General features: G+C 42.1%; 2 protein-coding genes and 1 pseudogene across 2 annotated transcripts; all 3 read left to right on the forward strand.

The window, feature by feature from the left end:
• The first annotated feature begins 5410 nt into the window (after positions 1–5410).
• LOC147422239 (putative aldo-keto reductase 2) lies at positions 5411–6530 on the forward strand. The gene is made up of 3 exons (XM_086503258.1): positions 5411–5705; positions 5901–6104; positions 6271–6530. The coding sequence occupies exons 1-3, from the start codon at positions 5484–5486 to the stop codon at positions 6445–6447; spliced, it is 603 nt and encodes a 200-aa protein (XP_086359384.1). The 5' UTR covers positions 5411–5483; the 3' UTR covers positions 6448–6530.
• Positions 6531–6613: 83 nt separating this feature from the next.
• LOC147422240 (putative aldo-keto reductase 4 pseudogene) lies at positions 6614–7515 on the forward strand (annotated as a pseudogene).
• Positions 7516–15408: 7893 nt separating this feature from the next.
• LOC147422241 (putative aldo-keto reductase 2) lies at positions 15409–17515 on the forward strand. Its single transcript, XM_086503257.1, has 5 exons — positions 15409–15707; positions 15903–16106; positions 16273–16445; positions 16574–16676; positions 16802–17515. The coding sequence occupies exons 1-5, from the start codon at positions 15486–15488 to the stop codon at positions 17144–17146; spliced, it is 1047 nt and encodes a 348-aa protein (XP_086359383.1). The 5' UTR covers positions 15409–15485; the 3' UTR covers positions 17147–17515.
• The last annotated feature ends 692 nt before the right edge of the window (positions 17516–18207 follow it).

Consider the following 18207-nt stretch of genomic DNA (forward strand, 5'->3'; position numbering starts at 1 on the left):
ATTGACTAAAAAGCATACAAAGTATGTATTTTAAAAAGTGGGCACTTAACCCTCCCAAATTTCAAAGTTGTGAGTGGGTTTTTTGAGAGCTTTTGACACTCTCCCATAGCATCTATGCACTATAAGTTTGATCAACTACATCCTTTGGATTGATAATTTTCTCTAAGGTTCTTGCTAGCACTACAATAAATAAGGAAAAATAATTAAACTACCAGCCCTTGGCCCCGATCTACTCATTAAAAGCTTACATACATAATTGTAAACGTGATAAGTAAACTTGTGGACACTAAAAAAATAAGCAATCCGACTTTGTATATAATGAGGTACTTATAAAAATATGATACAATTGTAAAAGTGATAATTAAAAATGTGGACACTACAAAAATATGCAATTCGACTTTGTATATGATCAGGTAATTACAAAGATAAGCGACACAAACAGACATTCGGTGGCTTATGTTAGCCTAATTGCTAGCAATGTGGAGCCCATGTAGTATGCCTACTTGGGTAGCAATGCACGTGTGTAGGTCATGGTGGTGTATACGTGAGCACTAGTGCCCATGTGGAGGTACGTGGAGAAGACATGGGGACAAAAAGGAAGAGAACAATAGAAGAGGGAAGGAGGAAGGGTTTGCCAAAACAGACATATGCACATCCTTCACCATGCATAGAAAATTAAAAGAGTCCCATCGATGTCTTGAATACTTCCTCCAAGAAAAACACACTCACAAAAACCATGTCAATCATTCATGGGATTGTACAGTTGACCACTACAAGAGGTCGCCCAAAAACGGATGCTTTGATTATCGAAAAGTCACATCATAGCGTCGGTATGTTTCAAGAAGAGTGAATCCAAAAGAGGATATTTTTTTGAAAAAGAAAGGAATTTTTGACACTATACAAGTGGAGATACCAATGGGTGTTTCAACGCAGATGGGTCAATTTGAAATGCTTTAGCAATAATTGTTTTATGTTTAGCAGGTGTCAAAGAGAAAAGTGCTAAGCATGAAGTACGCCAATATAATTTATAGAGAGAAAATGCCACATCTGACGTAGAAAATAGATGAAATGTTTATTATTCATTCACCACAATACTACAAAATATTAGCACTAAAGCAATTAGTAAATTCAGTCACAAAGTCTTATTATATATCGTTCAATCTGGGCAACTAGATTAAACAACCACTAGAGAAAAAATCACCACCTGGTGGGAAAGTGAGAGAGGATGTATCTACAATTTCTTTGAGAACAAAATTGAGCATAAAAACAACATATTCATGCAATGATGTGTATGATTCTGATCTTCGTAATGTTCTTGTAGTGTGCATTGCCAAATTCAATTGAAAGAACCCTAAATCCAAGGAGAAACAAGAAATAAAGCAGTAGGAAGCCGTGAAGTTCAAGAGATGGATGGACTATAGCAAGGTGGATAAGTAAGCTCTCTTTAGTTGATACGGTTTCTTGGAGCCATTTCAAGAGAGGCTTTGTTCTATACAATGGGCTCAAGTGAAAAAGTCAAGGTGTTGTGAGCGGGTTTATCCTCACAAAATTATGGTGAAGCAAGTCGCCGAGGTTTTAAATTGGACTTTGTCTGATTTCGAGTGGATGTTACAAAATGAAGGTCTTGCCAATGTTGAGCATGAAGATTCTGCTTTTCTTCAAAAGCTTATTGAAGATGGGATTAGTTATCCCACAAAGCTGGCTATCGTACTCTTTGTCGTAGGATCTCATGTGATGGTATGGGGAAGAAAACTGACTGATGTTACCCATTTGTACATATTCTAGGGTTCTTGATGATGAAGGCTCCCCAACATTTGACCATTCAAAGCCTGAGTGGCGACGAACTCGACCTTCTACGCTTCTACAAAATTAAATTACCGATTGATAATGCCATCTCTGACCAAGACATCCGACCTCTTTTGCTTATTTGTGGTCGATTTCATTGTATGTTCTACTTTGAAGCCATGTAATCTGCCTTTTGCAAATCTGGCACCATGAAAAATGCTCCAATGAAGCCCCTCTATGGTCTTCGTGATTATCTACTAGAGATGGTTGAAATCAATAGGACCTAGCTCCTCCTTTGAACTCAAGTGGATATGCAAGCCGTCAAACAAGGCAGAGTAGTGGCGGTGTGATAGGGTATGGAGTAGTGTGTGTGTGTGTGTGTGTGTGTGTGTGTGTGTGAGTGAGTGAGTGAGAGAGAGAGAGAGAGAGAGAGAGAGAGAGAGAGAGATGTCATTACCTGATGGGAACACCCTCCAAAATAGACCATATTGGGTCTTTTGCGAGTATCTGCAAATCAACACAGCAAAAAAGGCAATGCAAGCGCATTTGTGGCAATTGCATCAGAGTCCTCAAGCACTCTAGCAAGATAGTTCTCGTCATCGACACAAAGCAAGCAACAAGGGAGATGTGTTGTTTGAAGGGTGGTCTAGTTTGAAGAAGACCGACTCAGTATGTGCATGTGGATGTGTGTGTCGTCATGAGCAACGAGCGAGAGAGATCGAATGCTGCAGAGTTTGCCGAAGCTTGAGACGGGGATGGAACTTGTGGTGTGAGAGCTCGTGGTTGGCTTGAAAGTCAGGGTGCCTTCGTGTGATGCCACAACCAAAGTGTCTTACTGTCTATGTTCTATGCTAGATATGGTTTGTAAAATTATAGCTGCAAGTTTCTGAGGGATTGATAGAAATAAGTGTGTGAAGATCCAAAATGTAAAAGAAAACAATATAAAAATAATTGGAGACACAACATGTGCATGGCTTGCAAAAAATGGCAAATTTTTTGGGAAGGGTTGACGGTCGAAAGACAAAAGGCAGTGTCTGTTGCATGCAATGAAGGCCAAGACAATCGAAAAATGCTGAGGGTTGGTCTTTTGAGAGTGTGCATGGTGGCTGGGGCTGTTGCTATGAGAGAGAACGAGACAGTTGTAGCGGTTCTTTTGTGAATTGGAGATGGCATGCACAATATGCCCCCTTTGAATATGTGGGCATCACTGGTGGAGAGAGCAGGTTGTTAGAAAGCAATTCCCAGCAACTGAGACACACACACACACATAGAGAGAGAGAGAGAGAGAGAGAGAGAGAGAGAGAGAGAGAGAGAGAGAGAGAGATGTTGAACCATCGACGTTGTAGAGAGAGATGTATGTGTGTGGTTGTGCTTCTATGACTCCAAGCTTGCATGGCGACTATGGTTGGTGAGAAAGAGTTGATGGAGTGTGTACAAATGATTAGAGAAAAAGCAACAAACAAAGTGACTCATGGGTTGTTGGTAATAGGGGGTGGATATTATTTCTATAACAGATGGTGGCATGAGCGAGAGATAGGGAGTCAGGGAATCAGATGAAAGAGTTTGAGACTTTAGAGCAAATTTGGAAATCACCAATGTCTTGAAGATTTGGCCATATGGATAGATCTCAAACTATTTCTAAAGTCCAAAACTTCCACAAGGAAGTACTTGAAAATCTCTTTCGATCCATGCTCTCAAAACTTTGGCTAAGATTTGGCCATGTCGTCAAATCTTAAGCTCAGTTTGAAAGTGGGAATCCAAGAAGTCCCAAGTTCACTAATATGGTGTTACTAGATGTGTAAGTGTGGCCGCAAGTTGACGAGAGGAGAGAGACTAGGTCAATAGACGACGTTAATCTGATCATGCACAATGAGAGAGAGAGAGAGAGAGAGAGAGAGAGAGAGAGAGAGAGAGAGAGAGAGAGAGAGAGAGAGAGAGAGAGTTCACTTGTTGTTTCAACTGCGAGTAATGGGTCCGCGCATGTATCCGAGGAAAAATAACTTCTCTCTCTGTGGCGTGTTACCACACACCAATCAATCTCCTTTCCGGACTAATCTTTCTGGAATTATCTTTGCTTTTTCTTCGAAACTGCTACAGATATCGAATGTTTCTATTTTTCTACAGGCTACATCGGGCATCGAAAATTTAGACTTTGGAATCTCTTGGGGTTGTTTCCCACGCACATTGGTTCAATTAACCTGATTCTTTCTCTATACTTGAATCTTCAGCTCAATTCATAGGAAAAATCCCTGAGTCTCTTGGGATTGTTTACCTTTTCCTTCTACTTCTCGTTCTTCGTAAAACTCCGGCTACTTCTACTTCTTCTCCTTATTCCCTCGTGCCAAATTCCATGGTGGTTTATATATCCATCGATTCTAAACTTATCATCAACCAAGCTTAGAATTCTTAAACAGCTCTCACTAAGTCATACTGGCTCACCTCCAAGCTACAAAAGGAGTGGGATAAGGCCTCATAGTGGTTCGAGCTCTATTTTATTCATTTGCTTACGAGATTCCTCCTACTTGCCTCTCAAAGCCTACCTTAGGATTCCTACCTCTTAAAAGGAAGAGTCGAGGATATTTCGAACCCGGAACCATAAGGACTGCAAGATTACGAATTACTACCTTAGGATTCCTACCTTTTAAACGGGAGAGTCGAGGATTCGAACCCGGAACCAGAAGGACTGCAAGATTACAAATGCTTACGTAACCAATCGAGCATCCCTGCAAGGCTGACGATGATGGAAATTCGTTCAATAATGAAAAGATGAACATCCACTACCTGCTCGCACGGAGCAGGGCAGATGACTGCCACAGAGCAGGGCTTCCCCCCTGCTCCTCCCTGCTACACCTGGATTTTGTGCGTGCTCTCACAAGCTCCATGTGCTCGCTCGTCGGCAACTCTACGCTGCTCGCATCTCTATCGCTCGTCGGCAACTCTACGCTGCTCGCATCTCTATCGCTCGAGCGGCCTTAATGTTGCTCTCTCCTGGATGTACTCACGCCCGTCAGTATCGTAGAGGATTCTGGCTTATTTTATTTTTCATAATGGGTGCCACATACTGGTTCATCTCCCAATTTATCAATTGGAATCTCACTATATTCCATCTCAAGCTCTGTGGGTAGCCAAGTTCAAGGGCCAAAAGAAACACTTGTCAGCGAGAATTGAACCCGACACACCGCAATCAGGAAGCATCCTTTGTGTTGAACCATCCCACCAGCACCAGGTGCTTGTGACATTGCTTACCCCTTTGTTATAAAACAAGCAAGCCCCCAGTCCTCTGCCCGCCCCCGTGTCCTCCCTAGCCCAGTCGTCGTTGTCCAGCACACATAGCTCTTCCAATCTCGCATCACATTCTCCTACTCTGTCTGCTTGCTACAAGCCACGTTCTTCGCTGTCCTGCCTGCGAGTCGCAACCTCCTTCCCTGCTAAAGTGAAGAAAATGAAAGCATCTCCCAAGATTCCAATCTTTAACGAGCTATTTGAAATCGTGGCAACATATGATATACGTAACGGAGTCCTGCTTGAATTTTTTGGAGAGGAGCTCATGTGATGTCACGGCCCACGACACGACTCTACCCCTTGCCCCCGTCCTTTATAAAGCCTGTCGAAGCGTGCCTGTGCTGTAAAAGCTCTCCTCTCATCACTACACACGGCCAGCCTGCTATCTAAGAATTTCTTCACCTGCTGCATTTTACATGGCTCCACCTGCTGTTAAGTCGGTTCCTTTGGGGTCGCAGGGCCTCCACGTTTCCGCTCAGGGCCTGGGATGTATGGGCATGTCGTCCTTCTTTTATGGTCTCCCCAAGCCTGACGCCGACATGATCGCGCTCATTCACCACGCCGTCCACTCCGGCATCACCTTCCTCGACACCTCTGATGTCTATGGCCCCTTCACCAACGAGCTCCTCCTGGGCAAGGTATTCATTCTGTATTGTTTTCTCATGATTTAAGGTGGCATGTTGTATTCTGATTGAGCCAGTGTTTGTATGCATTTGTTGATGCGCGCTCACTAGCTTGTCAATAGTTACCCACTTCCAATGTAGTTGAAACCTACAAACATTTGTCTGTGTGCGCATGTAATCGATCATTTGGTTCTTAATGTATGTATACAGGCTCTCAAGGGCATAAGACATAAAGTCCAGCTTGCCACAAAGTTTGGCGCCACGATTGATACAGATACTGGCACATTTGGCATCAATGGAGATCCTGCATACGTGCGTGCAGCTTGCGAAGCTAGCCTTAGGAGGCTTAATGTGGATTACATTGACTTGTACTACCAACATCGTATTGACACCAACGTTCCGATTGAAGTTACGGTGAGGTTACCTCCATAGAAGCTAAGCTGCCATGTTTTAATCATGGAACATATAACTTCAAACAGATGCGAACATTGAAATCACACCAGCATGTAAAATGCAGCAATACACGTATTTTTCAGGCACTTGTTGTTCGGCATGAGTTTTTATGTGCTCTGCTCCACAGGTGGGGGAAATGAAGAAGCTAGTGGAGGAAGGAAAGGTGAAGTATCTGGGGCTATCCGAGGCTTCAGCATCAACCATACGGCGGGCTCATGCAATTCACCCCATTAGTGCCGTCCAACTGGAGTGGTCTTTGTGGTCGCGTGATGTGGAGAAAGACATCATACCCACCTGCAGGTGATCCTTGTTTCTTTTCATCTACTCTTCACGCTTGTATGTGTGTGATGCATGCTGTGTTGACCGTGGTTGACAGAAAGAATAAAACTGTCACTTCACACTGGCTCCTTTTCTCACATTAATTGCAGGGAACTCGGGATTGGAATAGTTGTGTATAGCCCGCTTGGTCGAGGTTCTTTTCAGCTGGTGCAAAAATCCTAGAAAACGCAACAGAAACAGATTTCCGCAAGGTATGTTGTGCTGTTCGATAAGCTTGCAGAATCATTTATATGCTGAATAGTCTGTGTGCAATCTATACGTTAAAACTCACTTCCTTTTATTCATTGGCCTGTTTGCATGGTACTTGAAAGTGTAGATTGCGCAGCCAAGGATGCAGGGAGTAAATCTTGAAAAAAATCAGATCTTGTTTGAAGCATTACAAGAGTTGGCTGCAAGAAAAGGGTGCACGCCAGGACAGGTCGCACTTGCTTGGGTTCAGCACCAAGGGGATGACGTCGTACCCATTCCCGGCACAACTCGCGTCAAGAATTTCGAGGAAAATGTGGGTGCCCTTGATGTGAAGTTGAGCAAAGCAGAGGTGGAGGAGATTGTGGCTTTGTTTCACGAGGGCGCTATTGCCGGAGAGCGTTATGAGGATGCACATCTGTTGATGTCTCACCAGAATTCCGATACTCCTCCCTTGTCTGCATGGACAGCTCCTTGATTTTGCGTTTTCATCTCTCTTGCTGCAAGTTGATGCGACTATGGAAGCATCCAAGTTCCAGTTACTAGAAGCTTGTGAAGGCAAGCTACCGGACATGCCATCACAACAATTCCTCACTACTCTGCCTCTCTACCCATCCAAACGACTATGCACTCCCAATGATGATAAGGAATCACATCATAGACTTCTTGTCCGTATTATCACCATCCAAATTAGCATCTATGTATCCCTATAGCTCCAATACTACATATACATTGCATAAAACATGCACATAATGAAGTTTACCTCTAATTTTGGGATCAAGAGGTAACCTACCAAGACTAGAAATCAAAACTGCATAAACCTTCAAATACAAACTAGAGTTTTCTACATGAAGGCTTTCCAACATTGCAGATTAAAGAGTACAGTTTTGTTTTTTCTTCATACTGCAACTCAACAGCATCATTCCAATTGTGGTACGCTGATCGTAACAATCATGGAAGTTTCCATATCTCTACAATTGTACCGTATGACCATACAACACAACCTACCATACAGTATGACATGGCATAGCTACCCGGAATGGGAAATCTGAATGGCAACATGCATGAAATGTTATTCCCTTTTATGGATACTCATGTCTGAAACACGAAACACGGATTCGGAATGGGAGATAGGAACAGGGAACACAGACCTAAAAATGGTCATTCCTTCTGACTATGTGGTCAACATGGTTCTTGGGAGTTATTTGAACGACACATCCTACAAATCTGAATCATACGACGTGAATGGTAGTACACAATAAAGAAACCATACCAAACTTTATTACACGATAGTATGATGACAACCCTTGTTACGATGCTCCCACTATCTTGTTCCTTTACGTGGTGGGTTTCCTTTTTTTTTGTTTTAAGTGCTGACAAGTCAGATTTTTTTATTCCACCAACACCGTGCATTAGGCTGGGCACCTGGGGCCATCCTTTGCCTTAAGATACCGCCAAGGGCACTTAGTGGGGATCGAACCCGTTGGTGATGCAAGTCCAACCCTCTTCCAACTAAGCTAGCCCCATTGGATAAACATGGTGGCTTTCTTAAACACATAATCTACATACGCACCAGCCTTGCTAATTTAATCTCCAGGCATTGAAATAGTTTTATAACCATAGCTTCCTACTACACTTTGACAACATGTCCACAAATCACAAACATAGCTTAAATTTAGTTTGAAAAAAGTGCAAAACCTTATGCGAGAAGGCAGTCTTTGGATCTATGTGATGCAAAAAGCAATAATTAATTATAATGATTGCAAATGTACCTTATTGTTTCCATCTTTGAAATGGGAACACGTGTCTCCTTACTAATTGTTTGGAGCACACAATTGAGCCAAATGCACGTCTTCTTGCCCAATGTTTTATGTGATCTTTGTCTTTGTTATGGAACCAATTAAGAGCTGGGTCTTTCTATGGCTAAAAGTATTAGTAGTATTCTTGGTAATAATGTGTCCCACAATTTTGAAAACTAGTATAAGTATCAATTTCTCTTCCTGCTAGACAACATTAGCACTTTTGAACAGAAACTTCCTATGTTAGCAAGGAGCGTCTCCTTATTAAAAAAGGTTGAGGAAGGCTAGCATATCAATTCAAAGGCATTAAATTAATCCACAACATTTCCTTTGTATTATTAGTATACCTAAAAGTAAGGAAAAAGGGGGAGCAAATGCTCACTTGCTTCCTCTAAAATGGTCTCAAATACCACTAAAGAATTGATGCATAGTGGGTCCGAACCTAACTCTAAGCTTGACATGTTGAAAATATAGGATTGACGTGTTATGGCATATAGACAATGGAAAATTGCATCTTTTTTAAGATTTGCATGCCTCATGTATATCAACTTCAGAGCCGATTTATGTGTAGAGATGTTCATGTACAAAGTCTTTCTAGGAACATTAAAAGAACAAGTGTGTGACCCGTCCTCCAAACAGAAGCTATGCAAACCACACACACAGTTTATAAAATAGAGGTGTTCCAGGTACATACATACATATATATATATATATATATATATATATATATTATATATATATGTATGTATACATATACATATACATATACATATATACATATACATATACATATATATATATATATATATATATATATATATATATATATATATATAGCAATGATGCAAATCTTTCAGGATTATCTTCAAAAGTTAATGAGAATTTTTTTGGGTGATTTCACTATATACTCAATTTTTTCTTTCACTTTGATTGCATAATTGGGGTTCATTCAATTTCGTTACTTCCTGACCGGGGTCTTGAATTAATCTTTGATGGGATCCTGTGTTGACACATCCTTTGGTTCATGAGTGGTTTCCAATGCTCTTACCGTTGTTCCCTTGAGTTCAAGACTCGTGCTATAGATCTTTGAGTTCTCTTAAGTTTGTTCCTACGATGGTTTAAGAAAGAAATTTTCCTTCCATCTTGTGCTTCTCGGGTAAGAGCCATGATGAAGAGAAGAAAAATTGCTACCATTATACTTTCTTAATAATCTTCTAACCCTATTATGGTACATTCTTGGTACATTAAAGTTTTGAAATGATACCATGCCATGCTTATCAATCAAAAACCATTCTCACGCACTTAATGTTTTTTTGATTGCTTCTTCTTCTTGATGCTTGCTATAGTACAAACCACATTCCTACAATCAAATTTAAAGAGTGCACTATGATCTGACAAGATGCAAAATCAGAGAGCTCAATGTGTCGTCGTTTTTGTGAAGGGTTGTCTTGCATGTGTAGCAACTTGCTTCTCTGATGCATAGAGTCCTCTCCATGCAGCATGCCTTTTCCTCTTCTTTCTTGATATTTTGGCTTCTTTTAATAGCCTCTGCTCATCTTTTTCAGCCGAACTTAGCCTACATGTTGTAATTGACTAAAAAGCATACAAAGTATGTATTTTAAAAAGTGGGCACTTAACCCTCCCAAATTTCAAAGTTGTGAGTGGGTTTTTTGAGAGCTTTTGACACTCTCCCATAGCATCTATGCACTATAAGTTTGATCAACTACATCCTTTGGATTGATAATTTTCTCTAAGGTTCTTGCTAGCACTACAATAAATAAGGAAAAATAATTAAACTACCAGCCCTTGGCCCCGATCTACTCATTAAAAGCTTACATACATAATTGTAAACGTGATAAGTAAACTTGTGGACACTAAAAAAATAATCAATCCGACTTTGTATATAATGAGGTACTTATAAAAATATGATACAATTGTAAAAGTGATAATTAAAAATGTGGACACTACAAAAATATGCAATTCGACTTTGTATATGATCAGGTAATTACAAAGATAAGCGACACAAACAGACATTCGGTGGCTTATGTTAGCCTAATTGCTAGCAATGTGGAGCCCATGTAGTATGCCTACTTGGGTAGCAATGCACGTGTGTAGGTCATGGTGGTGTATACGTGAGCACTAGTGCCCATGTGGAGGTACGTGGAGAAGACATGGGGACAAAAAGGAAGAGAACAATAGAAGAGGGAAGGAGGAAGGGTTTGCCAAAACAGACATATGCACATCCTTCACCATGCATAGAAAATTAAAAGAGTCCCATCGATGTCTTGAATACTTCCTCCAAGAAAAACACACTCACAAAAACCATGTCAATCATTCATGGGATTGTACAGTTGACCACTACAAGAGGTCGCCCAAAAACGGATGCTTTGATTATCGAAAAGTCACATCATAGCGTCGGTATGTTTCAAGAAGAGTGAATCCAAAAGAGGATATTTTTTTGAAAAAGAAAGGAATTTTTGACACTATACAAGTGGAGATACCAATGGGTGTTTCAACGCAGATGGGTCAATTTGAAATGCTTTAGCAATAATTGTTTTATGTTTAGCAGGTGTCAAAGAGAAAAGTGCTAAGCATGAAGTACGCCAATATAATTTATAGAGAGAAAATGCCACATCTGACGTAGAAAATAGATGAAATGTTTATTATTCATTCACCACAATACTACAAAATATTAGCACTAAAGCAATTAGTAAATTCAGTCACAAAGTCTTATTATATATCGTTCAATCTGGGCAACTAGATTAAACAACCACTAGAGAAAAAATCACCACCTGGTGGGAAAGTGAGAGAGGATGTATCTACAATTTCTTTGAGAACAAAATTGAGCATAAAAACAACATATTCATGCAATGATGTGTATGATTCTGATCTTCGTAATGTTCTTGTAGTGTGCATTGCCAAATTCAATTGAAAGAACCCTAAATCCAAGGAGAAACAAGAAATAAAGCAGTAGGAAGCCGTGAAGTTCAAGAGATGGATGGACTATAGCAAGGTGGATAAGTAAGCTCTCTTTAGTTGATACGGTTTCTTGGAGCCATTTCAAGAGAGGCTTTGTTCTATACAATGGGCTCAAGTGAAAAAGTCAAGGTGTTGTGAGCGGGTTTATCCTCACAAAATTATGGTGAAGCAAGTCGCCGAGGTTTTAAATTGGACTTTGTCTGATTTCGAGTGGATGTTACAAAATGAAGGTCTTGCCAATGTTGAGCATGAAGATTCTGCTTTTCTTCAAAAGCTTATTGAAGATGGGATTAGTTATCCCACAAAGCTGGCTATCGTACTCTTTGTCGCAGGATCTCATGTGATGGTATGGGGAAGAAAACTGACTGATGTTACCCATTTGTACATATTCTAGGGCTCTTGATGATGAAGGCTCCCCAACATTTGACCATTCAAAGCCTGAGTGGCGACGAACTCGACCTTCTACGCTTCTACAAAATTAAATTACCGATTCATAATGCCATCTCTGACCAAGACATCCGACCTCTTTTGCTTATTTGTGGTCGATTTCATTGTATGTTCTACTTTGAAGCCATGTAATCTGCCTTTTGCAAATCTGGCACCATGAAAAATGCTCCAATGAAGCCCCTCTATGGTCTTCGTGATTATCTACTAGAGATGGTTGAAATCAATAGGACCTAGCTCCTCCTTTGAACTCAAGTGGATATGCAAGCCGTCAAACAAGGCAGAGTAGTGGCGGTGTGATAGGGTATGGAGTAGTGTGTGTGTGTGTGTGTGTGTGTGTGTGTGTGTGTGTGTGTGTGTGAGAGAGAGAGAGAGAGAGAGAGAGAGAGAGAGAGATGTCATTACCTGATGGGAACACCCTCCAAAATAGACCATATTGGGTCTTTTGCGAGTATCTGCAAATCAACACAGCAAAAAAGGCAATGCAAGCGCATTTGTGGCAATTGCATCAGAGTCCTCAAGCACTCTAGCAAGATAGTTCTCGTCATCGACACAAAGCAAGCAACAAGGGAGATGTGTTGTTTGAAGGGTGGTCTAGTTTGAAGAAGACCGACTCAGTATGTGCATGTGGATGTGTGTGTCGTCATGAGCAACGAGCGAGAGAGATCGAATGCTGCAGAGTTTGCCGAAGCTTGAGACGGGGATGGAACTTGTGGTGTGAGAGCTCGTGGTTGGCTTGAAAGTCAGGGTGCCTTCGTGTGATGCCACAACCAAAGTGTCTTACTGTCTATGTTCTATGCTAGATATGGTTTGTAAAATTATAGCTGCAAGTTTCTGAGGGATTGATAGAAATAAGTGTGTGAAGATCCAAAATGTAAAAGAAAACAATATAAAAATAATTGGAGACACAACATGTGCATGGCTTGCAAAAAATGGCAAATTTTTGGGAAGGGTTGACGGTCGAAAGACAAAAGGCAGTGTCTGTTGCATGCAATGAAGGCCAAGACAATCGAAAAATGCTGAGGGTTGGTCTTTTGAGAGTGTGCATGGTGGCTGGGGCTGTTGCTATGAGAGAGAACGAGACAGTTGTAGCGGTTCTTTTGTGAATTGGAGATGGCATGCACAATATGCCCCCTTTGAATATGTGGGCATCACTGGTGGAGAGAGCAGGTTGTTAGAAAGCAATTCCGAGCAACTGAGACACACACACACATAGAGAGAGAGAGAGAGAAGAGAGAGAGAGAGAGGAGAGAGAAACAGAGAGAGAGAGAGAGAGATGTTGAACCATCGACGTTGTAGAGAGAGATGTATGTGTGTGGTTGTGCTTCTATGACTCCAAGCTTGCATGGCGACTATGGTTGGTGAGAAAGAGTTGATGGAGTGTGTACAAATGATTAGAGAAAAAGCAACAAACAAAGTGACTCATGGGTTGTTGGTAATAGGGGGTGGATATTATTTCTATAACAGATGGTGGCATGAGCGAGAGATAGGGAGTCAGGGAATCAGATGAAAGAGTTTGAGACTTTAGAGCAAATTTGGAAATCACCAATGTCTTGAAGATTTGGCCATATGGATAGATCTCAAACTATTTCTAAAGTCCAAAACTTCCACAAGGAAGTACTTGAAAATCTCTTTCGATCCATGCTCTCAAAACTTTGGCTAAGATTTGGCCATGTCGTCAAATCTTAAGCTCAGTTTGAAAGTGGGAATCCAAGAAGTCCCAAGTTCACTAATATGGTGTTACTAGATGTGTAAGTGTGGCCGCAAGTTGACGAGAGGAGAGAGACTAGGTCAATAGACGACGTTAATCTGATCATGCACAATGAGAGAGAGAGAGAGAGAGAGAGAGAGAGAGAGAGAGAGAGAGAGAGAGAGTTCACTTGTTGTTTCAACTGCGAGTAATGGGTCCGCGCATGTATCCGAGGAAAAATAACTTCTCTCTCTGTGGCGTGTTACCACACACCAATCAATCTCCTTTCCGGACTAATCTTTCTGGAATTATCTTTGCTTTTTCTTCGAAACTGCTACAGATATCGAATGTTTCTATTTTTCTACAGGCTACATCGGGCATCGAAAATTTAGACTTTGGAATCTCTTGGGGTTGTATCCCACGCACATTGGTTCAATTAACCTGATTCTTTCTCTATACTTGAATCTTCAGCTCAATTCATAGGAAAAATCCCTGAGTCTCTTGGGATTGTTTACCTTTTCCTTCTACTTCTCGTTCTTCGTAAAACTCCGGCTACTTCTACTTCTTCTCCTTATTCCCTCGTGCCAAATTCCATGGTGGTTTATATATCCATCGATTCTAAACTTATCATCAACCAAGCTTAGAATTCTTAAACAGCTCTCACTAAGTCATACTGGCTCACCTCCAAGCTACAAAAGGAGTGGGATAAGGCCTCATAGTGGTTCGAGCTCTATTTTATTCATTTGCTTACGAGATTCCTCCTACTTGCCTCTCAAAGCCTACCTTAGGATTCCTACCTCTTAAAAGGAAGAGTCGAGGATATTTCGAACCCGGAACCATAAGGACTGCAAGATTACGAATTACTACCTTAGGATTCCTACCTTTTAAACGGGAGAGTCGAGGATTCGAACCCGGAACCAGAAGGACTGCAAGATTACAAATGCTTACGTAACCAATCGAGCATCCCTGCAAGGCTGACGATGATGGAAATTCGTTCAATAATGAAAAGATGAACATCCACTACCTGCTCGCACGGAGCAGGGCAGATGACTGCCACAGAGCAGGGCTTCCCCCCTGCTCCTCCCTGCTACACCTGGATTTTGTGCGTGCTCTCACAAGCTCCATGTGCTCGCTCGTCGGCAACTCTACGCTGCTCGCATCTCTATCGCTCGAGCGGCCTTAATGTTGCTCTCTCCTGGATGTACTCACGCCCGTCAGTATCGTAGAGGATTCTGGCTTATTTTATTTTTCATAATGGGTGCCACATACTGGTTTATCTCCCAATTTATCAATTGGAATCTCACTATATTCCATCTCAAGCTCTGTGGGTAGCCAAGTTCAAGGGCCAAAAGAAACACTTGTCAGCGAGAATTGAACCCGACACACCGCAATCAGGAAGCATCCTTTGTGTTGAACCATCCCACCAGCACCAGGTGCTTGTGACATTGCTTACCCCTTTGTTATAAAACAAGCAAGCCCCCAGTCCTCTGCCCGCCCCCGTGTCCTCCCTAGCCCAGTCGTCGTTGTCCAGCACACATAGCTCTTCCAATCTCGCATCACATTCTCCTACTCTGTCTGCTTGCTACAAGCCACGTTCTTCGCTGTCCTGCCTGCGAGTCGCAACCTCCTTCCCTGCTAAAGTGAAGAAAATGAAAGCATCTCCCAAGATTCCAATCTTTAACGAGCTATTTGAAATCGTGGCAACATATGATATACGTAACGGAGTCCTGCTTGAATTTTTTGGAGAGGAGCTCATGTGATGTCACGGCCCACGACACGACTCTACCCCTTGCCCCCGTCTTTTATAAAGCCTGTCGAAGCGTGCCTGTGCTGTAAAAGCTCTCCTCTCATCACTACACACGGCCAGCCTGCTATCTAAGAATTTCTTCACCTGCTGCATTTTACATGGCTCCACCTGCTGTTAAGTCGGTTCCTTTGGGGTCGCAGGGCCTCCACGTTTCCGCTCAGGGCCTGGGATGTATGGGCATGTCGTCCTTCTTTTATGGTCTCCCCAAGCCTGACGCCGACATGATCGCGCTCATTCACCACGCCGTCCACTCCGGCATCACCTTCCTCGACACCTCTGATGTCTATGGCCCCTTCACCAACGAGCTCCTCCTGGGCAAGGTATTCATTCTGTATTGTTTTCTCATGATTTAAGGTGGCATGTTGTATTCTGATTGAGCCAGTGTTTGTATGCATTTGTTGATGCGCGCTCACTAGCTTGTCAATAGTTACCCACTTCCAATGTAGTTGAAACCTACAAACATTTGTCTGTGTGCGCATGTAATCGATCATTTGGTTCTTAATGTATGTATACAGGCTCTCAAGGGCATAAGACATAAAGTCCAGCTTGCCACAAAGTTTGGCGCCACGATTGATACAGATACTGGCACATTTGGCATCAATGGAGATCCTGCATACGTGCGTGCAGCTTGCGAAGCTAGCCTTAGGAGGCTTAATGTGGATTACATTGACTTGTACTACCAACATCGTATTGACACCAACGTTCCGATTGAAGTTACGGTGAGGTTACCTCCATAGAAGCTAAGCTGCCATGTTTTAATCATGGAACATATAACTTCAAACAGATGCGAACATTGAAATCACACCAGCATGTAAAATGCAGCAATACACGTATTTTTCAGGCACTTGTTGTTCGGCATGAGTTTTTATGTGCTCTGCTCCACAGGTGGGGGAAATGAAGAAGCTAGTGGAGGAAGGAAAGGTGAAGTATCTGGGGCTATCCGAGGCTTCAGCATCAACCATACGGCGGGCTCATGCAATTCACCCCATTAGTGCCGTCCAACTGGAGTGGTCTTTGTGGTCGCGTGATGTGGAGAAAGACATCATACCCACCTGCAGGTGATCCTTGTTTCTTTTCATCTACTCTTCACGCTTGTATGTGTGTGATGCATGCTGTGTTGACCGTGGTTGACAGAAAGAATAAAACTGTCACTTCACACTGGCTCCTTTTCTCACATTAATTGCAGGGAACTCGGGATTGGAATAGTTGTGTATAGCCCGCTTGGTCGAGGGTTCTTTTCAGCTGGTGCAAAAATCCTAGAAAACGCAACAGAAACAGATTTCCGCAAGGTATGTTGTGCTGTTCGATAAGCTTGCAGAATCATTTATATGCTGAATAGTCTGTGTGCAATCTATACGTTAAAACTCACTTCCTTTTATTCATTGGCCTGTTTGCATGGTACTTGAAAGTGTAGATTGCGCAGCCAAGGATGCAGGGAGTAAATCTTGAAAAAAATCAGATCTTGTTTGAAGCATTACAAGAGTTGGCTGCAAGAAAAGGGTGCCCAGGACAGGTCGCACTTGCTTGGGTTCAGCACCAAGGGGATGACGTCGTACCCATTCCCGGCACAACTCGCGTCAAGAATTTCGAGGAAAATGTGGGTGCCCTTGATGTGAAGTTGAGCAAAGCAGAGGTGGAGGAGATTGTGGCTTTGTTTCACGAGGGCGCTATTGCCGGAGAGCGTTATGAGGATGCACATCTGTTGATGTCTCACCAGAATTCCGATACTCCTCCCTTGTCTGCATGGACAGCTCCTTGATTTTGCGTTTTCATCTCTCTTGCTGCAAGTTGATGCGACTATGGAAGCATCCAAGTTCCAGTTACTAGAAGCTTGTGAAGGCAAGCTACCGGACATGCCATCACAACAATTCCTCACTACTCTGCCTCTCTACCCATCCAAACGACTATGCACTCCCAATGATGATAAGGAATCACATCATAGACTTCTTGTCCGTATTATCACCATCCAAATTAGCATCTATGTATCCCTATAGCTCCAATACTACATATACATTGCATAAAACATGCACATAATGAAGTTTACCTCTAATTTTGGGATCAAGAGGTAACCTACCAAGACTAGAAATCAAAACTGCATAAACCTTCAAATACAAACTAGAGTTTTCTACATGAAGGCTTTCCAACATTGCAGATTAAAGAGTACAGTTTTGTTTTTTCTTCATACTGCAACTCAACAGCATCATTCCAATTGTGGTACGTTGATCGTAACAATCATGGAAGTTTCCATATCTCTACAATTGTACCGTATGACCATACAACACAACCTACCATACAGTATGACATGGCATAGCTACCCGGAATGGGAAATCTGAATGGCAACATGCATGAAATGTTATTCCCTTTTATGGATACTCATGTCTGAAACACGAAACACGGATTCGGAATGGGAGATAGGAACAGGGAACACAGACCTAAAAATGGTCATTCCTTCTGACTATGTGGTCAACATGGTTCTTGGGAGTTATTTGAACGACACATCCTACAAATCTGAATCATACGACGTGAATGGTAGTACACAATAAAGAAACCATACCAAACTTTATTACACGATAGTATGATGACAACCCTTGTTACGATGCTCCCACTATCTTGTTCCTTTACGTGGTGGGTTTCCTTTTTTTTTGTTTTAAGTGCTGACAAGTCAGATTTTTTTATTCCACCAACACCGTGCATTAGGCTGGGCACCTGGGGCCATCCTTTGCCTTAAGATACCGCCAAGGGCACTTAGTGGGGATCGAACCCGTTGGTGATGCAAGTCCAACCCTCTTCCAACTAAGCTAGCCCCATTGGATAAACATG

Source organism: Adiantum capillus-veneris, chromosome 27, assembly GCF_014529385.1.
Source record: "Adiantum capillus-veneris isolate H3 chromosome 27, ASM1452938v2, whole genome shotgun sequence".
Taxonomy (NCBI): Eukaryota; Viridiplantae; Streptophyta; class Polypodiopsida; order Polypodiales; family Pteridaceae; genus Adiantum; species Adiantum capillus-veneris.

What these genes read in the sequence shown, in the direction of transcription:
- LOC147422241 (XM_086503257.1), top strand. Translation starts at nt 15,486, where the DNA reads ATGGCTCCACCTGCTGTTAAGTCGGTTCCTTTGGGGTCGCAGGGCCTC. An exon ending in GACATCATACCCACCTGCAG is followed by an intron (nt 16,446 to 16,573) that starts GTGATCCTTGTT and finishes CATTAATTGCAG; the next exon opens with GGAACTCGGGATTGGAATAG. An exon ending in CAGAAACAGATTTCCGCAAG is followed by an intron (nt 16,677 to 16,801) that starts GTATGTTGTGCT and finishes TTGAAAGTGTAG; the next exon opens with ATTGCGCAGCCAAGGATGCA.
- LOC147422239 (XM_086503258.1), top strand. Translation starts at nt 5,484, where the DNA reads ATGGCTCCACCTGCTGTTAAGTCGGTTCCTTTGGGGTCGCAGGGCCTC. An exon ending in ACGAGCTCCTCCTGGGCAAG is followed by an intron (nt 5,706 to 5,900) that starts GTATTCATTCTG and finishes GTATGTATACAG; the next exon opens with GCTCTCAAGGGCATAAGACA. An exon ending in ACGTTCCGATTGAAGTTACG is followed by an intron (nt 6,105 to 6,270) that starts GTGAGGTTACCT and finishes TCTGCTCCACAG; the next exon opens with GTGGGGGAAATGAAGAAGCT.